Source organism: Schistocerca cancellata, chromosome 1 (genome assembly GCF_023864275.1).
Source record: "Schistocerca cancellata isolate TAMUIC-IGC-003103 chromosome 1, iqSchCanc2.1, whole genome shotgun sequence".
NCBI classification, from domain to species: Eukaryota; Metazoa; Arthropoda; class Insecta; order Orthoptera; family Acrididae; genus Schistocerca; species Schistocerca cancellata.
In genome coordinates this window covers 534,236,511-534,260,446 of record NC_064626.1, presented here as the reverse complement: position 1 = coordinate 534,260,446, position 23,936 = coordinate 534,236,511, and the positions used below count along the sequence as shown (strand labels likewise).

At 38.5% G+C, this 23,936-nt stretch overlaps 1 protein-coding gene across 1 annotated transcript in view; it reads left to right on the top strand.

Annotated features, from left to right (window-relative positions):
* LOC126179443 (syntaxin-1A-like) overlaps nt 1–23,580 on the top strand; it is a 67,237-nt gene extending 43,657 nt beyond the window's left edge. The window contains exons 5-9 of the mRNA XM_049924609.1: nt 8,090–8,281; nt 8,598–8,671; nt 8,756–8,893; nt 22,402–22,524; nt 23,321–23,580. Of these exons, the coding sequence (XP_049780566.1) occupies nt 8,090–8,281; nt 8,598–8,671; nt 8,756–8,893; nt 22,402–22,524; nt 23,321–23,374 (581 nt within the window). The 3' untranslated portion in view covers nt 23,375–23,580. The remainder of the gene's footprint in view (nt 1–8,089; nt 8,282–8,597; nt 8,672–8,755; nt 8,894–22,401; nt 22,525–23,320) is intronic.
* Nucleotides 23,581–23,936: the final 356 nt, after the last annotated feature.

Here is a 23,936-nt window from a genome sequence, read left to right as displayed (position 1 = left end):
TTTTTCCCACGTGGAATGTTTCCCTCTATTATATTCTTATCAGTAAGGTATGTTACACAGGAGGGCTTGGAGTACTCATCTAACCCAGTAGACTGACAGCCTCCAGTTATCCTGGCATCCAACACTGCTGTGGCTGCACATCATCGGATGATGTGATTTTTCTTCATTCTTTTTCATTTTATTTTGAACAAACCACTCTTTGATGTTTTCAAAGAACAAATCTGTTGTGCAGCAGTTTGCTCTTGGCAAAAATGGTGGTGTCATACTTTGTAGGTGGCACAAATTCAGTATTACTACAATTATATCAACAATTAAGTCTCACAAGTGGCACCTCAGAATGCAACCTTGATTATCCATAGTTCAAGACCTACTGGTACGACATTAGTTAATATAGTTCTTGGAGATTATAGAACATTATAGAGTAATTCAGAAAGGAATTAATTTGTACTATCATTAGAAGTTTCTATGTTTCCATAAATTTTTATTACTCAAGAGGCATATACACTGGTGGTTTAAAACATTAATTGCATTTTAGTACTAAAACATGGTTTCTATCTTACATATTTATAACCTCGTCCTTTTAACAAATTAGTGATTTGAAACAGTGCAGTGTACCGTGTTACACACAAAACAATCATACAATAATACAAGCAGCATACTTCTATCGCCTTTGATTGAGGCAAATAAGATCAGATCTATTCAAAGATATTATGATTGTGGTCCTGTTACCAATACATCTACTTATTTACTGTCATTTCGCATACAGCTCCATTTTCAGCTCTCTTGTTGTCAACATTAAGTCATTTGCAAGTTTTGGTCACCCTACACCCTTCTTATTACCTCTGGTACGAACAGAAAAGCTAGGTTTAGCAGCTATCTTCTAAAAACAAACACACACACACACACACACACACACACACACACACACACTCTCTCTCTCTCTCTCTCTCTCTCTCTCTCTCTCTCTCTCTCTCTCTCTCTCTATTGGGTGAGGGTGGGGTGGGGGATGGACATGTTTAGGCCTGGGAGGTTATGGGAGCAAAGGATGTGTTGGACGGATAGCCCTTCTGCTGATGTTGGGGAGGATCCAGATGGCACAGGTAGTGAAGCAGCCCTTGAAATCTTGGATGTTGTGCTCTGCTGCATGTTGCAACACTGGGTGTTCCACCTTGTTTCTGGCAACAGTTTAGCAGTGGCCATACATTCTGGTTGACAGATTCCAGTCCTGGATGACAAGGGGGGCACTTCTTTGTGGATGGTTCTTGGGATGGATGTAAGGATCAGGTCTGTGTGAGGATATGGCATGGGAGATCTCTCTGTGTAGTAGGTCAGGGAGTGGCCTGTCTGTGAAGGCCTTTGTGAGGCCTTCAGCATACTGGGTGAGGGAGTTCTCATCAGTGCAGATGCATCTGCCATGGGTGGCCAGGCAGTACGGGAGGGATTTTTGGTGTGGAAGGGGTATCAGCTGTCAAAGTGCAGGTACTGTCAGTGATTGGTGGATCTGATGTGCACAGAGGTGTGGATGGAGCCACTTGAGAGGAGGAGATCAACATCTAGGAAGATGGCATTATGGGTGGAGAAGGGCACTTCCACACTCCCACCTAACCATTCCCTGGTCACCTTCCAGGAATTCCTAACTTCCAACTTGGACTCACCATCCCTCCTCATGTCCCTTCCTAAGAACAATAACCTTTCAGCAGAAGAAAGGGCTGCCCTACACAACATAAAAACGGATCTTGACCTGATCATACTCAAAGCAGACAACAGTTCCACCGTTGTTATGATGAACTGGAGTGACTACCTGGCAGATGGCCTCTGCCAGTTGTCCAACACCTCCAGCAGCAGTCTCTGCCAAAGTGACCCCATCCCAGAAGTCCAATATAACCTCCAATCCATGCTGAAATCCTTAGGCCCTTGCCAGAACCTCTTCCCTGAATCCAACTCCCTGCTCACCCTAACAACAGCCTGCACACCTACCTGCTACATGCTCCCTAAACTCCACAAACCTAACAATCCTGGGTACCCCATTGTGGCTAGTTACAGTGCCCCCACCGAAAGAATTAAAGCCCTTGTTGACCAATGTCTGCAACCAATTGTCCAAAACCTAGCCTCCCACATAAAGATATGAACCACTTCTGCACCAGCTCTCCACCATTTCCAAACCTATACATCCTGGGTCCCAACTCATCACTATAGATGCAACCTCCTTATACACCAACATCCCTCATGCCCATGGCCTTGCTGCAATTGAACTACCTCTCTCAATGCCCTTCAGATTCCAAACCCACGACTTCATTACTCATACACCTTACCAACTACATCCTAACCCATAACTACTTCACCATTGAAGGGAAGGTATACAAACAAATTAGTGGCATAGCCATGGGTGCCCTCATGGCATCTGTCTATGCTAACCTCTTCATGGGTCACCCAGAGGAAACATTCCTAGCATCCCAAAATTCCAAACCCCTGGTCTGGTTCAGGTTTATTGATGACATATTTGTAATCTAGACCCAAAGCCTTATCATCATTCCTCCACAATCTCAACAACTTCCCTTCCATTCACTTCACCTGGTCCTCCTCCACCCATTGTACCACCTTCACAGAAGTCAATCTCCTCCTCTTAGATGGCTCCATCCATGCCTCAGTCCACATCAAACCCACCAACCACCAAAAGTACCTGCACTTTGACAGTCACCACCCCATCCACACCAAAAAGTCTTCCCATACAGCCTGGCTACCCGTGGAAGACGCATCTGTAGTTATGAGAACTCCCTTGCCCAGAATGCTGAAGACCTCACAATCGCTGTCACAGAAATGCAATACCTTCAGGCCTAATACACTAACAGATATGCTGTGCCATATCCCCACATACTCCTGGTCCTTTGTCAAGGTTTTGATTATGTATCATCATGCCCTGAAATGAGGGACATCCTACCAAAGATACTTCCATCGCCTCCCAAAGTGGTGTTCTGCCACACACCCAACCTCCACAACATCCTCATTCATCCCTATGCCACTCTCACCCCCAATCCCCTGCCACAGGAAACATACCCTTGTGAAAGACCCCAGATGCAAGACCTGCCCTATCCATCCATCCACCCAGCACCTCCTACTCCAGTCCCATCACAGGCTCATTCTACCCCATCTGAGGCCAGGCCACTTGTGTAAGCAGCCATGTTGTATATCAGCTCTGCTGCAACCACAGCACAGAGTTTTAGATTGGTATGACAACCACGCAGCTATCAGTGGTGCAACATGCAGCAGAGCACAACAAGCAAGATTTCAATGACTGCTTCATAACCTCTGCCATATGGATCCTCCCCATCACCACCAGCTTTTCTGAGCTGCACAGCTGGGAGCTATCCTTACAGCACATCTTTCATTCCCATAACCTCCCTGGCCTAAACCTAAGGTAACTCGCTGTTCTCCTCAGATGCTTCCCCCAACCCTCTACCTGCTTCCTGCCTCTCCCTATCGTTCACCCCATCCCATCCAGCACCACCACCTTACCCCAGTACACTCACCACAGGCTAGGAAAGAGCATTGGCATCCCAGGACCTCAGTCATAATGAAAATTATAGGGCTATGCATCAGTATGTTATTCTTTACCAGAAAGTTTATCCTTTCAAAATGTATGATGCCTTTGATTACTGGTTAGTGTATGTGTGACAATAGCTAATCTTGTAAGTCTTTGTAAAAAATAATGAAAAATTTTGTAGCTGATATTAATGTGTAGATACAAGGACAAAATAAAGAGTTAACAACTTTTGGTGATCTGACTTCGTATAACTGATTGTACTGCTATAACTTTCTTCTACAGAATCTCTTTTTAATTTAAACTTGCAATGTGACAAACTAATAAATGTTACATTATCCCAACCTCACACATATAAAAAGTTTTCCTGGTGCTGGAAAAAAAAATTCACTGCTAGTAGTTAGCTGCTCCATTTGGAGATTCGCCAGTGAACTCCATTGGGTGTTACCCCCATTGGAATTGGGGAAGCTCTGCCACCAGCAGAGTTGGAGGGTAGTGAGAAAATATACTCACCATGAAAAAATAACTGAGCCTCCATGTTGAGCACTGGGCTATCTACCTGTCCCATTAAAAAAAATAAAAAAAAATAATAATAATAAAAAAATCTTGTTACGAAACATCAAGAAAATGTCTCAGAGGAAAATAGAAACAAATAATATAGAAAATGGCTCACGAACAAGGACTTACGCTTTTGAACGTGGCACATTAGGACTTTGGCAAACCTGGAGCTCACAATATTCTGTCAGAAGAACTCGACAGATATGAATTGGATCTTGTAGCACTGCAAGAAATTAGATAGCCAGGAATAGGAAAAATGGAAACAGACAGGCACATTTTATTCTATAGTGGATGGAAAGATGGAAAGTACCAGAAGGGAGTAGGTTTTATGGTCAACGAAAGTTTGATTTTCAACCATCTGATGATAGAATACCTGTCATGAGACTAAAAGGTAGATTCACAAATATAACAATAGTTACACTACATGCTTTGACCGGGGAAGCAGAGGCCGATAAGAAAGACAGTTTTATGAAATTCTCAAAGAGGTAATTAGGAATAGCTGGGATTGAAAGCCCCTACACATAATGGAGTGAGGTTACTAAGCTGTGCAAGTGCAGCCAACCTAAGTGTTATGAACTCACACTTTCCTTGAAAATACATTCACAAGGTAACTTGGATATCACCAGATGGAAGAACTAAAAACCAAACAGACCATGTCCTGGTAGATCAACAACATAAAAACAGCATAATGAATGTGAAAACCATAAGCAGAGCTGAGGCAGGGACAGATCATTATCGTAACAGAGAGATGCCAAAGAACAGCCATAGAAAAGCCAGGGGGGGGGGGGGGGGGGGAGCACAAAAGTCCATAACATCGACATAGACAGATTGAAGGCTAACGACATGAGTTTGTCATTAAGTTGCAAAACAAATTTGATGATCGAACAATAGAAGACAACCATGACATTGAAGACAACTGGGAAATGATAAAAACAAATATGGAAGAAGCAGCATTAGAAGTATGCAAATAAAGAAAAAGAAGGAAGAAAAATTTGTGGTTTTCAGAAGAAGTGAAAGAAAGAACAGCAGCAAAGGAAAAACACCTACAAGAGGATTCCAATGGAAGTAAAGAAGCACATTAAAATTTTAAAAGAGAAACTAAAAATCTTCTCAGAAGGAAAAAGAGAGAACATGTGAATAGTCTAATCAAAAGAGCAGAGGAGGATAAAAGTGCAGGGAATACAAGGGATTTTTACAGATCAGTCAGATTTTTCAGAAAAATATATACACAGCGGATGTGTGGCAATAAAGACAAAGGTGGCAATACAGTTCTGGAAAGATCCACAGGTACGGAACTTTGGATGGAATATTTTGAGGAGCTTCTAAATGTTGGAGATAGAAGTGCAGAAATGGAGCAACAACATGAGAATCAGAGTGTAGAAACCATCGTGGATCTGCTGACAATGAAAGAGACAACAGACTCAATCAAAATACTAAAAGACAACAAAGCTCCAGAGTTAGATGTCATAACAGCTGAACTGTTTAAAAAGGGAGGAATAAAAATTGAAAAACAGATAATACAAACTTGCTACGAACAACTGAAATGAAGAAAGAATGCCAGAAGAGTGAACAGGACTGATAATAATACAATTCACAAAAAAAGGTGACAAACAACAATGCAGGAACTACTGAGGCATCTCAGTAATTGGCACCACCTGTGAAATATTCTCCAAGATGTTCCCGACAAAGTTAGAACCAAGATAACAAATGACAAACAAGTGGGATTTATTACAAATCAATCAACTACTGATGAGATACTCACACTGAAAGAAGACATATCCAAATATTGGGAGTATAACAAAACAATGGCAATACAATTTGTTGATTTCGAGAAAACCCATGACAGTACATCCAGAGATAAGTTGTGAGAGAAAATGTAGAGATTCACAATACCAAAGAAGATCATATATCTTGTGCAAGTGACACTGAAGGGCTCGAGAAGGGCACTGAAAATGGATGGAGAATATTCCAAGGCATATGACATAAAAACAGGAATCAGACAGGGAGAAGGGATATCACCCCTCTTGTCCAACACTGTAATACAGAAAGCACTGGACACAGCAAGCGAAGCAGAAGAGGAAATTAAAAGAGGAATAAAAATAAATGTACTGGCCTTTGCAGATCGTGTAGCACTAATCACTGAAAATCCAGGTGATCTTAAAATACTGGCAAAAAGGCTCTTTCACAAGGCACAGGAATCTGGATTAGAAGTAACTGATGAGAAAATTAAATTCATGAGGGCTCTGAGCACTATGGGACTTAACAGCTGTGGTCATCAGTCCCCTAGAACTTAGAACTACTTAATCCTAACTAACCTAAGGACATCACACACATCCATGCCCGAGGCAGGATTCGAACCTGCGACCGTAGCAGTCACGCGGTTCCGGACTGCGCGCCTAGAACCGCGAGACCACCGCGGCCGGCTAAATTCATGAGGGTGGAAAGAAATTACAGAACAAAAAGACAGGAAACTCTGCAGATCGAAAGCCATATGTTTGAAGAAGTAGATGAGTTTAAATATCTGGGGATAGTAGTAAACAATAAAAATGATGAGAAGCAAGAAATAGAGGTGAGGATCAAAGCTGCATCCAGAGCATCATACTCCCACAACAAACTACTGTCATCTAAAAATTTTTCAAGAGGAACCAAAATAAGAATGTGTAAAACCATAATAAGATAAGTATTACTATATGGGGCAGAAATATGGAGAATAAATAAATACATGGTGAGACAGATAAAAGTTTTCAAAAGTAAAATCCTGCCAAAGATATTTGGACCAATCAATGGAGAGGAGAATGGCAAAGAAGAAAGAACAAGGAGCTCACAGAGCTATACAATGAATCAGATGTAGTTGCGGAAGCCAAAACAAGAAGGCTAAGTTGGGCGAGCCATGTCTGTAGGAGAGAACAGGGATCTTTACTGAGAGAAGTCTCAGAGAATAAACCAGAAGGATGAAGATCTCTAGGTAGGCTGAAAATGAGATGGAGAGACCAGGTTGCCAAGGATCTCCAGGTAGTGGGAGCAAGGAAAGATGATGTGGAAGACAGAATACTGCGGAAGAGGCTACTTGACGAAGCCAAAAACCTACTGTGGTTTGTGGAGCCAGGAGAGTAAGAGTAAGAGTATTTAACTGCAAAGTGTAAGAGAAGTAGTGGCATCAAGATCTTGATCACCAGACTTTGCGCCAATGTCTTGCTTTACACAAGTTTGACTGAAAGCATGAGGTGAGGGCATGTGACATTGTTGATGGTAATCCGTCTGTTGGATGGTGACATTAAGCTTGGCGGCCCCTTTGGTGCTAGTTGTGAGTAGTAAAAACGTGCTGGCACTGAGTTTCATCCTCTCCCTTCTACAAACATACACACAATACATACATATAGCATTAAAAATACTGCAGTGGGGCATATTGCAAATACATAAAAAATAAAGAGATGAATGTGACTCAATGAAAATAAATTGAATTAGAAATCAACAACTGACAGCATTGTAGCATTTCATTCCATGCATACAGTAGTAGCTTATAATATCAAAAACAAGTTTTGAAATTTCAGTACTTACCACTAATGCTGAGTACTCTATTACTTTTATGTTCAGGAAAAGAAAATAAAATTATGGTCAGAGAAGGAATGAAGTTACATGATTGAAATTTCAACTTCCTTTTTTATATCCAGACTGTGCCAATATCATGCGTGCTACAGTTTTAGAGATAAAACTAGTTTTAGGTGGAAGTGCCACAGTTTACTGCAATTTTATATTAAATATAAACTTTTTTCACTTTATTGCTTTTTTGCTTAGTTTCACTGTCAAGATTTGCTGATAATGGTCCATACTGGAACAGAACAAAACTTCAAATTTTTAATATTCTTAGCACCTGACAGAGTTTGTCTTTTGTAACAGTGGAAGGAGCTTACTGTCAATTGTGAGGTTATCAGCATTTTGTAACAGTGGTTTGTAAGTATGCAAAGTTGTTCAAAAATGTTTTCCTCTTTTCAGAAATGGAAGAAGATATAAGGAAAGATCGAACTGAAGATTCTAAGCCCAAGTCAGTTGTCTTGAGAAATATAGAAAAGGTTCAATACTCATCTTTAGTGCATATGTTTTCTGCTGTATATGAAAGCTATGCTATCCTGATTTCAAATTATAAGGACAAATCTGCTGCTCTGCTTAAGCAACAACTGAGGATAAGTAAGAACAGTCCCTGTTTTGTCATTCATTACCATCAGACTTCTCAAACATACACAGTTAAAGTACACAGATGGCAATAATGTAAAAAGTAAAGCTTTAATAAAAATGTAGTTATTTATTTCTAATTATGAAGCATAATACAAAATTATACTTTGAAGATACCAATTTGTTGTAGATAAAAGTGGCTCAACCACAATACATTACAATACTATTTTTTTACATACAGGTTCAAAACTAATGCGGCTTATAACCACAAATAATGTAAATAAATTACTACTTTATCACCTTTAAACACCTTGTATTTTTACCCCTGTAGAGAATGTTATAGTTCCACATGAAGAATTAGAGGAATTGCTGGCAGAAGAAAATACAGCATTATTTTCAAACAATGTAAGCAAAAACATCATGTTTTACTGACATAAACTGAGTGGTTTGGTACTTACTAATGGACAAAACAAAGCATTTTTCCAAAAGATTTTAGCTCTTACTGCTGAAGCAAAGATGGCAATAGATCCTTTGCAGTCAAGGCATAGAGAGCTTCTCAAGATTGAGAAATCTGTCCGTGAGATGAGGGATCAGTTTGTTGAACTTGGAACATTGATTGAGAGACAGGTACGTACATAAAAAGTATTAGCTCAGTACACAAATTTTATTATAGAAAATACATATAAAATTTTGGCTGTAGTCTTTTGGTGGCTCCTCTTTATTTTCTGAGATAAGGAAATGTTGGAATAAGAAGCAGTTCAGAGTATAATCATCAAGATGTATATAGAGTTATATTCAAGAACAATTGTCTTTTTTCTTAGAATTCATTTCATAACAGTGCAAAATCTTTTTACATACAACTTGTATATAAAATATTGTTTATAAACATTTGGTTGTGAGTTTTTCTGTTGGTCAAAGACATGAGATGAATCACTGGGATTTGCAACATACTTTTTATGTTAAAATTCAACTGTTAAAGATTCTATTTTTGGTGTACCATTATTTATGAGTAGGTTTGTAACAAATTTCCTTATCAACCACAGAAATGAAATTATTTATTAGAAGGTTCATAATACAAACTGAAAGATTTTTGGAACAAAAAAATTTTGAAATTTTGGATAAAACTTATTATGGCTCTTCCTAATGATGTGGTAAGAGTAAGACCAAATCAGAATAATGAAGAAGAGAATTACACACATTATCTGTTCTTACCTGTATCAAAGACAATAATACCAAACTTAAAATGAGCAAAATATACAAATTGGAAGTTTGGTTGTTGGCATCAGTCTGTAAGACAGAAAAAATTAAGAGTAACTTCCTAACAATTCATACAGGAGGTTGGATGTTATGCAAAACTTTGTAACACATATTACACTATTTGTGCCATTTCTCAAAGTGGACAACTGAGGGTCTCTACCCACATTTTTTGCTGCCCACGTGTGAATACTGGACACATCCTTCCAAAATGGTAGCCACAGATATTCATAAATCATAAATACTGAGTCCTCTTGTGAGAAGGAATTCATATGTTAAAGGGTAGTGCTTGATAAGGATTTAAATTAGAAGGACTCAATTTTCGCACTTGTCAGGTGAAGCTTGTCCCATGCTAAAGTCACTTCTCATGCCAATTATACATGGGCCTATGCCTTTTGGATCACTGTATATACGAGTACTATCCATTGTGCACCTGCAGCTTCCTTAGCTACCTAGTTTAATTGCCCATAATTCTTTTACTGCCTAGTAACCAACAGGATACTACCTCCTACATGACAAACAAATTAAGGTACTTTGGATGTGAGGAGAAACAAAGAATTACTTATTAGATTGTAGTTTTATGGATCACTTGTGCTCCCCTTCTAGTGGACAGTTGTGTTCTGTGGTTTTTCTCCAACTACTAGGCACACTTTCTTTTGTTTGAGTTATATACCATATTTTATGATTACCTCAGTAACACAGACACTAATATCTATCAATATTACAATTAATCGCTGAACACAGTTTGATCCAATTCATCAGCAGTGCACACTTTCTGGTCATGGCACCATTCCAAATTCAGATGTTTGTGTTGTGCTGGTTACGGCAGCCTATACATGGAATGGTAATTCTATAGTCTGGCTGCTGCTAGTATCCAACCAATGGTGTTAGATGACACAGAATGTTGCAGGTAGTCCATTATTTGGATGGTAGGTACATATGGGAATGGGCTAGAAGGTGCTAGGTGCACAATATGGTGATCCTCCCCTGTGGTAAGCAGACATGTGGACCGAAACCTTGATGATGAGTATTCCAACAGCCACAAAAATATGGGTATTGCACAATCTGACTACCTAGCCAAATGGAGACCCACAATGAGGGGCCTCCTCTTTCAAACGTTGTCAGATACTGATCATACTCTACCACAGGAGTATGCAATATTTTCATGTCCTTCACAGTGATCACTCAACATCTGAAGCTGTTCATGGCCCTAATATACTCTTCCATGCCCCATAACAACACTAAAACTATCTGGTGGTAGTTCTACCTGTCACAGAGAATTGCAACTCTAATCATTCACATACCTGCCAATGGCGCGTATGTGTATGAAGTTACATTGGCATCTGACTACATCATCTGGGTGCTTCACTTTTTTATCAGGCAGTATATATCACTCATCTTTGCAATGTGAGTATTCAACTGAAACTATACTCCTGTGTCTTTCTTTTAAATGAACATCTGAAAACATATCTTACCATTTCTGATTTTGCTTAGGATATTAACTTTGGTATCACTGGCGATTCTTACATGTGATCAAAATTTCTTATTGTTTTGTGTGACATTTTTCAGCAAGGTTCTGCTACACTAGTGATTGAAGAGTTTATGCATTGCCCTTTTGACAACCAAATGTGATACATTTTCTGCATATCTCTATCTGTAGGCCCATGCTTTGTTTCATGCCTCAATGTTTCTTTGTAAGTCTCCTTACAATGTATACCATGGGGTACCTCATCCAGTATGAACTGATCTTCATGTACATACCTATCTAGTATTTGGTCAACTATTCTTCTAAATTTGAGCCACAGTTCCTCCACATTCTCAAGTCTAGAGCTACACGTTTCTATGATGCCACTTCCTGCTTATACAGTGTTCTGAATATATAAATGTTTCTACTTGTTTCAGTTGTCCTTTGTGTTTTGGTAATCATGTTTGCTGCAGCTGTCCCTTGGTCAGGGTGGGTATCCTCCAAAAAGTTATATTAATTTGGCGTTATTAGTGCCAATATATTTCTCTCATGAGTAGGTGTCCAAATTATCTATTCTATGTAGTTTTCAAACAAAGCATTTAATATTCTTTTGTAGGATGTCTCATCACACTTACCACTCATAAAACTGTATGTATTCCAAACAGTTGTTAGATGAGTTAAGTCTCATTCAATGATGACAATGCAATTACGGAACATACATACTAGCAAGCTGAGGTTTCCTCTTAGTTTTCAGCTGAATTGGGGAATAGATCTGGTGGCTGGTAGGAGGATCCAGTCATAAATTTATACTCAACCTTGATACTGAGTCTTGCCTAAACCATCTTGAATGCAGCTTCAGTGTCTATATTCCTTAAATTGAGCTACTTTTCTATTGTAAGAAATATTCCACCTCCATTTCTCATTTAAAATGAGCACCTCATCCGTGCCCTAAATGCCCAAGAGATGTTGACCAGCTGTCGTGTCACCCTTTGCCATGTCGATGTAGTATGGATGGGTATGAGTCAGCACACCAGTCTTCCAGCCATTTTGCCAAATTTTCAGACCTTGGAGATGCTTCTTCTCAATCAAGTAGCTCCTCAATTGTTATCATGAGCTTGAGCACATCCTTACCAGCTTTCCACCGAAGAAAAATCCTTGGCAGTACTGAGAATCAAACCCAAGTCCTCCCCCTGATAGCTAACATTGCTGACCATTCAGCTACAGAGGGACTCTATTTTCTATTAGTTTATCCTTTTGTATGCATTTAGACTTGCCCTAAAAATTTCACTGCTCTCAATTATTTTTAGTCAGGTTTCTGTATCTAGCATTATATAAGTGTGGTGTGCGTACTGTAAAACCTTCGGTACACACACCATCAGATTATTTGACTTGTCGCTCTAACGAAGTAGGCGAGTGTCAGCAATATGTCTCGTGGTCTTAATGTGGCGTGTTTATCTTCTGCCGTTAGGTCAGACGATAGAAATGCCACTTGCACGCTTAGAGTAGCAGATTGACGGTGACCAACTTTAAACAGAACTTGATTAATTTTCACACACATTTATTAAAATAATAAAAATCATAGATATTACGTGACTTGATTCTGGATGCTGTTTACAATTGACAATCTGAAGTTCCTTTGGTCTTGGTACGTTAATCTTATTCTCACGTATCTCTGATACTTGACGAAGTGTCTATACACTTCTCTTCATGGCTATGTACAGGAATATGGTAATCTTATTAGGCTCAGACTGAAAATTGACTATAGACTGGTACAGACAAATGCAGACTGACTAATCGGATGTCTGTACACGTGTTATAATACCTCGCACGCTCAGGTATCACTGCGCAAGTGTGAACCGCGAGGAGAAAAGGTTCTACGTTAACAGCAATTTCATTGACTGTGTTACATATTAGTATGCGGATCGGCGGAAGCAGAATTTGCTCTGTCTCTAAGACAGTGCCATCTCGTAGTGCGGAGATGAACGAGCGCTGCGCCTGCCCTGTTGTGCTTAGCGGGGCACGCTCTATTGGGAAAGTTGTGTACACGCTGACTACGCAGAACTATGTACACAACAATAAGCTCCACTGCTTCTTAGAAATGGGTCAAATTCTGTCACTTTGTTGTGAATGTTTCATTAGTTGACCATTAGTATTTTAATAGCCTCATGTGTTTGGGAGGGGGGGGGGGGAGGGGGGGTAGAGGCATTTCTTTGGACATTAGACAAATACTTCAGGGTCACATATAGCTATCACTGTCTTGACAGGAACGAATATTATGTAACCTAAAAATTCCCTGTATGCACCCCACACACAGTTACCTGGGCAGCAGCCTTTCATGTGCACTGCACCTTAGCCATTTTTTTGGAACTTTACAGGGTGTTCCACAAGTCACGATCAGAAATGTTTAATGTTATTGTATTGAAACAAGAAGCAACATGAAAGCAAACAGGAACATGAAACAACTCCCCATCTCTAGCAGAAATTGTATTTAACATAAAATGATACATGCAAGAATGGAATAACACAGAAACAAGTGCTCTTACATATTTAAAACTGTCTCTGTATACTGAAAACCATTCACAGCACAGAGTTGGATTGGATTCCATGTGCTCCTGCTTACTCAGTGCAGCATTTTGGGAAGGATCATTCTCTGGGGAACTGGTAATCTTTTCTTTCATCTCTTCAGCAGAAGCCATTGAATTGCAGAAATCTTTTCTGTTGCTGCACATTATTAAGCACGGCCTTCCGCAACCGATCCATGATGGAAACTGGTTGTTCAACTAGTCTCGAACAGGAATTCAATAGTGTCCAGGCACATCATCATGTTGCATAACAATATCATCTAGCATGCTAACTTTGTTGAGTTCAAGTAACAGCCAATGAGATTATGTCTGGAGGTACACTGCCCTTTACAGAAATAAAGCCCAGTGGTAAGGTCACTGGTAACATTGGCCATAGCACAACATTAGGAGGATGTTGGTAAATTTCTTCATAATAAGGGTTGTCTTTTGCCCAGAGTTAAACATTTCAAGACTGGGAGCTAAAATACAAATCACATTTATCTGTCATCATAACCTTACAGCAAGCCACTAATGTTGGGGAAGATGGAATGTAACCTTGAGGTTGGTTATCATGTGGTGCACTTGTTACGAAATTTGTCAAGTGTGTCAACTTTGCCTCTGAAATAATTTTTGGTTACCATTCTTGAAGTTAATTGCTGTAGTGGACCTGCTATTCAGTGCCACTAAACCACGCCGTGTGATTTCCTCTACTTTTGCAGTTGGGGCAAATGCTGAGCTACTGAAATGCTGTAATCACGTTTGTGAGAATTCTTCTGTGCTGAAATGATGTAATCAGGTTTTTGAGAATCCTTCTGTATTATACAGCAATGTTTCTGCTGTACATTTACTTTTACAATGACAGGTGACACATATCACTCATAAGTTGTAGTTCACAATAGACTGCAACATGTATATGTTAAGTTTCGCCTTGTCAGTGTGTGGAGCTGTTGGCTTGTGCACCCCCACTGCATATATGTTCATTCAATTCATTTCTGTTATTGTTATTTCATTGTTTTTCTCTCAAAGTCTTAAGACAGAATCCAATCATATTTTTAAAAATAAGTCTTCATTGAGTAATTCAGCTTGTTTTGACAAACTTTGTTCGAAATATTTGTCTCCAACCGATGATTTATTTGCTTATTACATTCTATTATATATTAAATAATTTTTCCATTTTATTGCTCCCTTTGTATGGGATTACTATGGATATTGTTTCCTTTTCATACAGAAGAGCACAGTAAATAGTTGAACTGCTTAATCAGGCTGTATCGTGGTTACTGAAATGTAACTATCTTCCTTTTCACTCTTAAATTATTGATCACAGGAGCAAAGGTTTCTCAGATCTATTGAGACTGAAAAATGATTAGGTTTACTTTTAGCACAAGGAATTACATGCTGACATTTAAATTCACAACATTCTCTCCAAGCTCAAATCTCATATTTCTGATAAGTCAGACTCGTGCAGAAATGTGAATGCATAGAATCATCAGTGCCTGGATAAGTCTATTAGCCTTTAACTGTTTTGGAGAACAATCCAACAATGTGACTAACAGTTACTGTAAGAGTTGTGGGCAGATACAGTGTACATATTTTTTCGCCCTTCCAAGTGAGTGTCCGTATATTCATGCCTTTATGTAAAAAAAGAAAATAAAAAAATTAATGGTTCAGGTCATTCCTTTCCAGCAGTCCTAATTGAAGGCCACCCCTTCCAAGAGTCCACCTACCCTTGACCTCTCCAATACCTACACAAAATCGGGTACACCCCTGCTTGAATCTTTAACAGCATGCACAGCGTCCGACCCTTATTCTCACAATGACAAAGTTTCTCTGTTAACATATCAACTCTACCCAGTTATTCCAACACATTTCCTGACTTCACCTTTTGAAGCTTCTACTTATGTTTCTTCCAATGTTATAAATTATCTTCCTATAAATACTATCTGTTAATTATAGTTTGATGCAGAGCTGCATCAAACCAGTCTCAGGACTGAAGACCACAACCCAACAACACAATTATAGTTTGCTTGGGATATACTTACTCTCTTTACTATCAAAATGGTCAATTCCACCAACTCAAACACCATGCAAATGAGCAATTTGAAATACATGAATGCATTCATTTTTCGTTCCTTAAGATGCATACTTGCAATATAAGCTGGAAGGTCTCCCACAATTTCTATAGAGAGTAACTCTTTGTTCTTATACTGTATTTACTCTTCTCCATAATTATAAGATAAGACACATCTACTTAATGTCTCATCAATGCTTTAATAAATGTTGCCTTTTTACTGGATTATCAAATCATTTATCAAATCATTTATCCAATAGTACTTGCTCTTCAGAGATAACTTGAGTCTTCTATATTAGTTTTGCTCCTCATCTGTCAAACGCTTCATCAGCTAGGTTTGCTCGGCAAACTATCTGTTTTTTTGCTTGCATGTTAGCACATCATACTTGCCTTACATTTTTTTCAATGTCCACCCACTCTCTCCTTTTTATTATGTGGCTAACATATGTATTTCCACAAACATTTTGTCTCCATCAATGTATTGCGTATTTGTTGTCACAATATGTATGTTGCTGCCTCATGCTATACTATGTTAGTTGGTTGTAATTAGCACAGAGTGGTCTGTAGAACGGTAGGGTTTCAGCAATATAAATGTTTGAATGTGGAAAGATGGATGATACAATAAATTTCTTTAACGTTGTCAACATTGTATAACATTTCTCATAATCCATTCCATGATCTGCAAGAAATAAAGCTTTGACAAAATAATTGTTTCTCTCTTTCTTCAATTCAAACTGAAATAATATGATGTAATCAATACACTCCAGAGATAACACAGTGTTCATGTGTTATGCTCGCAGCTCCAGAAATTGACTTCAATTCATTTAATCTAACAGCTGACTCTCAATGCCTGAAGGTGCTGCTTACTTTATTCATCACATAGTTAAAAAAAAGTCTCCTTTAGCTTTGACTAACTGTTAGACAAAGAAGTAATAATGCCAGAGAGCCTCAAGTAAGTAATGAAGTTAAAGCAATATGAAAATAAAGTATTTCCATAATGAACAATGGAAACTCCAGGTATCAACAATGTTGGAAAGATATATTGCTTCTTACCATAAAGATAACAAACTAAGTTGCAGATAGGCACAACTAAAAAACACACACACACATAAGCTTTTGGCCTCGGCCTTCATTGGAGAAAGATGAAGGCTGAGGCTGAAAGCTTATGTATTGTGTCTTAATTGTGCCTGACTGCAACTTATTGTGTTATATTTATGATAAGTAGCAATCAGTCTTTTCTTACATTGTTGATTTTTCCCATGACACTCAAAAAAGAAATGAATTCTTTACTTTTTGAGTGGCATGCTGACATTGCATCTCTAATGGTCAATATATCTCTCAGATTAATTACTACAACCTCTTTCTGGGTTGGGAGAATAGATACATCTTAGATCTTTATCTCCACATGCGGCATTAAACAATACACATATTATTAGCACATCTATGTAATATAGCATACCTAATCCAACACAGCGTCCATTAGCAACAAACTCAGCTGTTTCAACAGACAGTGAAAGACATTACAACTACATGTATTCATAACTAACATTCCATTAATATGTGTGTTCATATTAATATGCTGGCTAGACTCAAACTTATGATCAGTATACACTGCAGTATTTCCACTTGTAATCCAACGTTCTTGAAGCACATTGTATTTTAAACCCAAATCTGTTGTGAGTACTCATTACAGATTAATTTTTTGTACATTTTATACTCTAATATACTCCCTAGAATAAAAAATTTCTTTGTTGCTTTTGACAGTATTGCCCAAAGAATTGATGGTAGCAAAAGTAAACTCAACTTTCTCCTGTACTTTTGATTTGATAGGCCCTTGTAAAGATTCTTCCAAACTAGTTAAAGTGTTCATGGCACCAATCACTTCATAAAATTCTTTATTTTGTTCTTATATTTCTATCCATTCTTCTAAATCTCAGATTTAATTATTTAACATCTTACGTTCTTAGTGTACTCCTTTCAACTGCATTCACTTCATTTCCTACCAGGTTAGAGTGTTTATTTACATTGTCTGTAAATCCACACACAAATTTAATATTATTGTTTCTAAACTAGAAATCCTACCTACTTTTGTAGTTACCTCCTCCTCCCCTTGTCTGTTTAAATCTGACAGTGATTGTCCTTTGGTTGTAATGCTGTTAGAGAACTCATCTAACTTCTCATTTTCTTTTCTTTTCTTTTTTTTTTTTTTAATTTCGCTAAAATTTCTAATAACTTACCTTCCATGTTGTGGGCAGTAACTGCTATACAGTACGGACAATGTCTGTATTTAGTAATGAGTAAATACTGCCAACAGGCCACTGCACTGTGAAGTGAATAAGTGTGGTGTTGTGTCAGCTGGCTGCTGCAGGGATGCCATCAGAGATTGCTGGTGCAGCTTTAGTCTCAAAATCACGATGTTTAATTCTTCCAAGTTCTTGATGAAATTTTTCTCTAGTCACTTGCTAGTGGTTATTTAAGCACATGAGTATCTTTGTTATGGTCAACTAATATTCTTTCTTCAACTCTTGCGATCAGTCAACACTCCTTTGGTTTTAATCAAATTAAATTTATTCCAACTTAATTAATCAAATCAATTTAAGCAACACCACTCTGTGTGTCTGTTTATATCTTCTTTTTTATTGACTTAGGTTGCTCTAGGCATTGTGTTTCTTATTCTCTCAAAATTCATGATAAATCTTGTTTATTATCATGAAAGCTCTCTTCTTTTAGTGCTTCTAATTTGTGTCCTGCAATAGGATGTCAAAATGGAATGTAACCTTGTGGTTGGTTACAGTGTGATGCACTCCATACACAATCTGTCATTTGATTGAATGTGTGAAAATTTTACCACCTAAATAATTTTTGGTCGCTGTTCTTAAAGTTAACTGCACTAGTGGAGCTGCTACGCAGTACCACTAAACCATGTCATGTTACTTTTTTTCCTTTTGCAGCTGGCGCAGGTGCTGAAAGAGACTCTGATGTATTTAAGCTATTGAAATGATGTTATCAGATTTGAGATAATTCTTCTCTATTATAAAAGCAATGTTAATTTTTACAATGATGAGCGATTAAGATCGCTCATATGATACAGCTCACAACAGAATGTAACACATATATGTTATGTTTTGACATTTGATAGCCAAGTCAGAATGACAGTTCTCAAGTGTAGCCCTTAACTGCTTGGTCTTTTACAACCTTGGCAGCACTCTTTTTCTCTGAGGCTTCCGAGGTACCACCAAGCAACAACACCAGAACATAAGCTGGAGACGTGCAATCGCCATTGTGCCTTGTCGATGTCTGGAGCTGGTGATTTTTGCACCCCATCTGCATGTGTTAAATTAAAGTGTGCATAGTGGGATGTTCCACACTTAAAAAATATTGTGTTATTCTGTAGAATCCCATGTTACACCAACTATTTGAGCAAATCACATCACATAGTCATATCATAATCACATAATTCATTAATACTGCCACACAGACACTTCATCCAATGACACATTGAGGATCTGAGAATGTTCATCTCCAATTACTTGTTGATTTTGCTGGTGAACATAGCAATGATGCATTTAAGTATTCAGTGACCTCATTATAATTGTCATATTTCTTGGGTTTTTCACTGTGTGGTGCATTTGCCACCAATCCAGTTGCAAATGCCTTTCTTTCCAGTTTCTGAAAATTAGCCTCCACTGTGACATCTTCCTTGAAGCAAGTGACAGCCACATTGTAATTTGATGCATAGGAACTCAGTGACCTCTATCAGAAAACATACATACTGTGGGCAGGCTACATTATTTTCAATTTAGAACACATTTCAAGGTCCATGTAACTGCAAAACTATATGTTACAATAGTTGAATAGTTTCCAATTTTGACTCTGCTCAACCTAGGACAATTCTCAACCTTATGATACAAGTCAAGAAAGTTACAACCTAGCTTTCCACTGAACCTTCCAAGATTCCTATTCTACTCAGAAACTGTGTGGCCACAATCAATTCTCAGGGCAATGATGCAGATTATGAGTGTTATTTAAATTCTATGAGGAAAGCTGATTTTCTCAACCTTCTCTGCAATTTGATGGAATGAGGGGAGTACAACTGAAGAGCCAAGATGACACGAATCATTCACTCAACCATGTGTCATGAGCTACAGCTGGTTGCATTCTGCTCTTTCAATGGCTGCTGGCACTGCTTTTTCAACATGATGAATGAGGGCCTCAGGCATACAAACTGAGCACACTTGGTCCTTTCATTCCTAGCTGCCATTTCCATAATGGTTACTGTTGTTTGCTGAATGTTTAAACTACCAACGATTAACTTATCTCTACCCTTTTTCATTGGCTTCATCCTCCACTCCCCCAAACAATGTGGAATACAACAGGTGTCCCTACAGGTGAAGTGTGTTGTACTGGCTCAGTATCAATTTCAGGTTGAGATAGCAACTCAAACACCTTACATCTACCACCGATTCACCACTCACAGTCTCACTGTTGAACTGTGTTGGATCCTGTATTTCCTGGGGAGGGGACAGTATCCACAGGAGAGAACAGCACTTGAGTCACCTTTGGCATCTCTCGTACATGACTCCTGGTAGTTTGCAAAAGCACTGTTCAATCACTGACAGCATGCAATGCAATTTCCAGCTGCTTATGAACAGTAACTCATTAATGAGGCCATTGCAAAAGAGCTGCTGGCATTCAGACTTCAAAATAGAGCTCTCTGGTATAAAGAATTAATTGTAGATACACTGTCATCCTCTTTATGACATAGTGAATTCGCATAACATTTTTAACCAAATTTTTTACTGCTAAAATTTGATCAACTTTCTTTAGAAGTATATAGCTTTCCTCTAGTCACTTTTACTAGCTATTAACTGCTCTACCCAAAGCACAAATATAGAGAGCTGAGTAATTACACTGAATTCAGTATAGTTATTATTATGTTTCTGTCAAATGGTTTGCAAGTTTATGTCACCATTTTGTACAGCAATCAGATACGTTACGTTATACACACATCAAAAAAAGTATTGCATCACCTTGGTACCAACAGTTCCGGAACCTGCACATAAAATTGGAATAGAGATCAACATAAACATCACTTCCACTGTTGTTGTTGCTCATTAAAACCACACACTGCATGTTGTACCACCATACAGTAAGACCTTTGAGGTGGCGGTCCAGATTGCTGTACACACTGGTACCTCTAATACCCAGTAGCATGTCCTCTTGCATTGATGCATGCCTGTATTCATTGTGGCATACTATCCACAAGTTCAGCAATGCACTGTTGGTCCAGATTGTACCACTTCCCAATGGCGATTCGGCATAGATCCCTCAGAGTGGTTGGTGGGTAACGTCATCCATAAACAGCCCTTTTCGATCTATCCCAGGCGTGTTCGATAGGGTTCATTTCTGGAGAACATGCTGGCCACTCTAGTTGAGCGATGTAATTATCCTGAAGTAAGTCATTCACAAGATGAGCATGATAGGGTAGCGAATTGTCATCCGTGAAGATGAATGCCTCGCCAATATGCTGCCAATGTGGTTGCATTATCGGTCAGAGGATGGCATTCAGATATCGTACAGCCATTATGGAATCTTCCATGACCACCAGTGGTGTACATTGTCCCCACATAATGCCCCCCCAAAACATCAGGGAACCTCCACCTTGCTGCACTCACTGGACAGTGTGTCTAAGGCATTCAGCCTAACCGGGTTGCCTCCAAACATGTTTCCGGTGATTGCCTGGTTGAAGGCATATGCGACACTCATCGGGGAAGAGAATGTGATGGCAATCCTGAGCAGTCCATTGGACATGTTTTTGGGCCCATCTGTACCATGCTGCATGGTGTCATGGTTGCAAAAATGGACCTCGCCATGGACATCATGAGTGAAGTTGTGCATCAAGCAGCCTATTGCACACAGTTTGAATCATAGCACAGCGTCCTGTGGCTGCACGAAAAGCATTATTCAACATGGTGATGATGCTGTTGGGATACCTTCAAGCTATAATCCGTAGGTAGTGGTAATCCACTGCAGTAGTAACCCTTGGGCAGCTTGAGCAAGGTGCGTCATCGACAGTTCCTGTCTCTCTGTGTCACCTCCATGTCCGAACAACATCGCTTTCGTTCACTCCGAGATGCCTGGACACTCCCCTTGTTGAGAGCCCCTCCTGGCACAATGCGAACACGATAAAACTGTGGTACTGACCATCTAGGCATGGTTGAACTACAGAAAACACAAGCCATGTACTTCCTTCCTGGTGGAATGACTGGAACGGGTCAGCTGCTCGTGCATGGTTGTTTACATCTTTGGGCAGGTTTAGTGACATCTCTGAACAGTCAAAGGGACTGTGTGTCTATGATACAACATCCACAGTCAACATCTACCTTCAGGAGTTCTGGGAACCAGGGTGATGCAAACCTTTTTTTGATGTGTATATATCTCATTATATTCAAGTTTTCCCTCCTTAAGTGATCTTACTCTTGTTTCAAGTAGGTACAGTATAATTTCCATTGAGTTATGTTTCACAGCAAGGAGTTTTTCTTAATGATTGTTTTCAGGGACAATTGTTTCCCTTTTAACAAATACCTATTTTATCCTATTACCATAACTGTGCGGTTTTTGCTCCTCTGTATTTTTATCCTATGATAAATTTTGGAATTGTTCTGGTATTTTATATGTCTAATAGCATTCAATATTCTGAGCAGAGCAGACTCCTAACAGATAAGTCTACATTTAAAGAAAATATTGTTTCCTTTCCATATGAACAAACAATAATTTGTAATTTCAGGGTGCAACTATTGACTGCATTGAGTACTTTGTGTTGCATGCAGAGGACAATACTGAGAATGCAAAGCGAAGAATGCAGAAATTAAAGAAAAAAAAGAAAAAAAGAAGAAACTTAATGTACAAGGTATAATTTCATACATTTATTATAGTGCTGTTTCCTCATTTTCAAATACTTGCAGTAACTTTTTAAACTGTGAGGAGGTAATATCATCACCCATTTTCCAAATGAACTCCCAAGTAACTGAACGAAAGTAATTAAATAATTGACCGAAAGTAAGAGGTTTAATGCTGCTACTGAAAAGATGGTTACACACTTCTTGTTAGTATGTCTTTCTCTCTGTTGGCTTGTGCTGAGTGTCTAATGTGAACTGCATCAGCATATACTAAAGGATAGACGGAGGTGAGGACAAAGTCTTCACATACCGGATATCTCCAAGAATTCAAACTAGAGATTTTCTTTGTTACAATTAATTTCATCAAAATTCAAACTCTAAAAGATTGTAATATACTAGATCATTTAAAGTCTCAGAGCTTTCTTTCCAACACAAAAGCATTACAAGAGCAAAAACAGACACATATTTTCTTTTAAGTTAGAAAAGGAAGTGTTGATTTTAATGTCTTGTCAACAGTGCAGTTATTAGAAATGGTGCACTTTCTCAGTACGACAAGGATGGGGAAAAAAATCAGTCATGCCACACTCAAGGAAAACATGTGGGTATTCACTAAAGAGGTTTATCCAAATTTAAATCTGAAGGGCAAAATGGGGGTTTGAACCTTATTCCTCCTTAATACTTCTGTAAATTTTTAAGTCCGAGGCATTTATAACCTGTTGTTGAAAGTAATATGTTATTTTCACTGACTTGAATATTTACGATCTCTTATTTCCTAATGACAGCTGAGTTCAATAACTTTTGTTACAGGTTATAGCTGCAGCAATAATAGTCTTCATCATCATCATACTGATACTAGTTTGATACCAGAGGTCCCACTGCCAAGATTCTCATAAAAATCTGTTTAAACCAAACAATGGAAAACCCAGGCATATTTAGCAATCTTTTTGTTGTGCCTGTCTTTGAATCGATGTTGCTGCTGCAATCCACCCTTTTCGTAATTCTGTCAATAGCTTATAAACAAATGTTCATGCCTACCTGTGATAAAATTTCCACCTACGTAAAAGAACTTGAATTTAGCAAATAAAAATTACTTATTCAGTTTTGTTTGGAATGTTTATAGAATAAATAATAATGATTTACTGAACATCATCTAGTTTCACTTATGCCCAAAAGTGCCAAATATGATAGTTTTTAGATAAATAGCCTAGTTCCTCTTTTTAATATCCCATGAACTTACTTTTCAGTTTGCATGACAATTCCCTTACTGTTTATTTCTTCCAGAAGTAGGCCTACATCATACATTTAAATACTGTGACATATTAGGAGAAAGACATACTCATATTCCTTATAAAAAACCAGGTATCTTATTTCAGAGGGAATTGCATGATTTTATATTCTGTATGAAATAATAGTACTCTCAGTC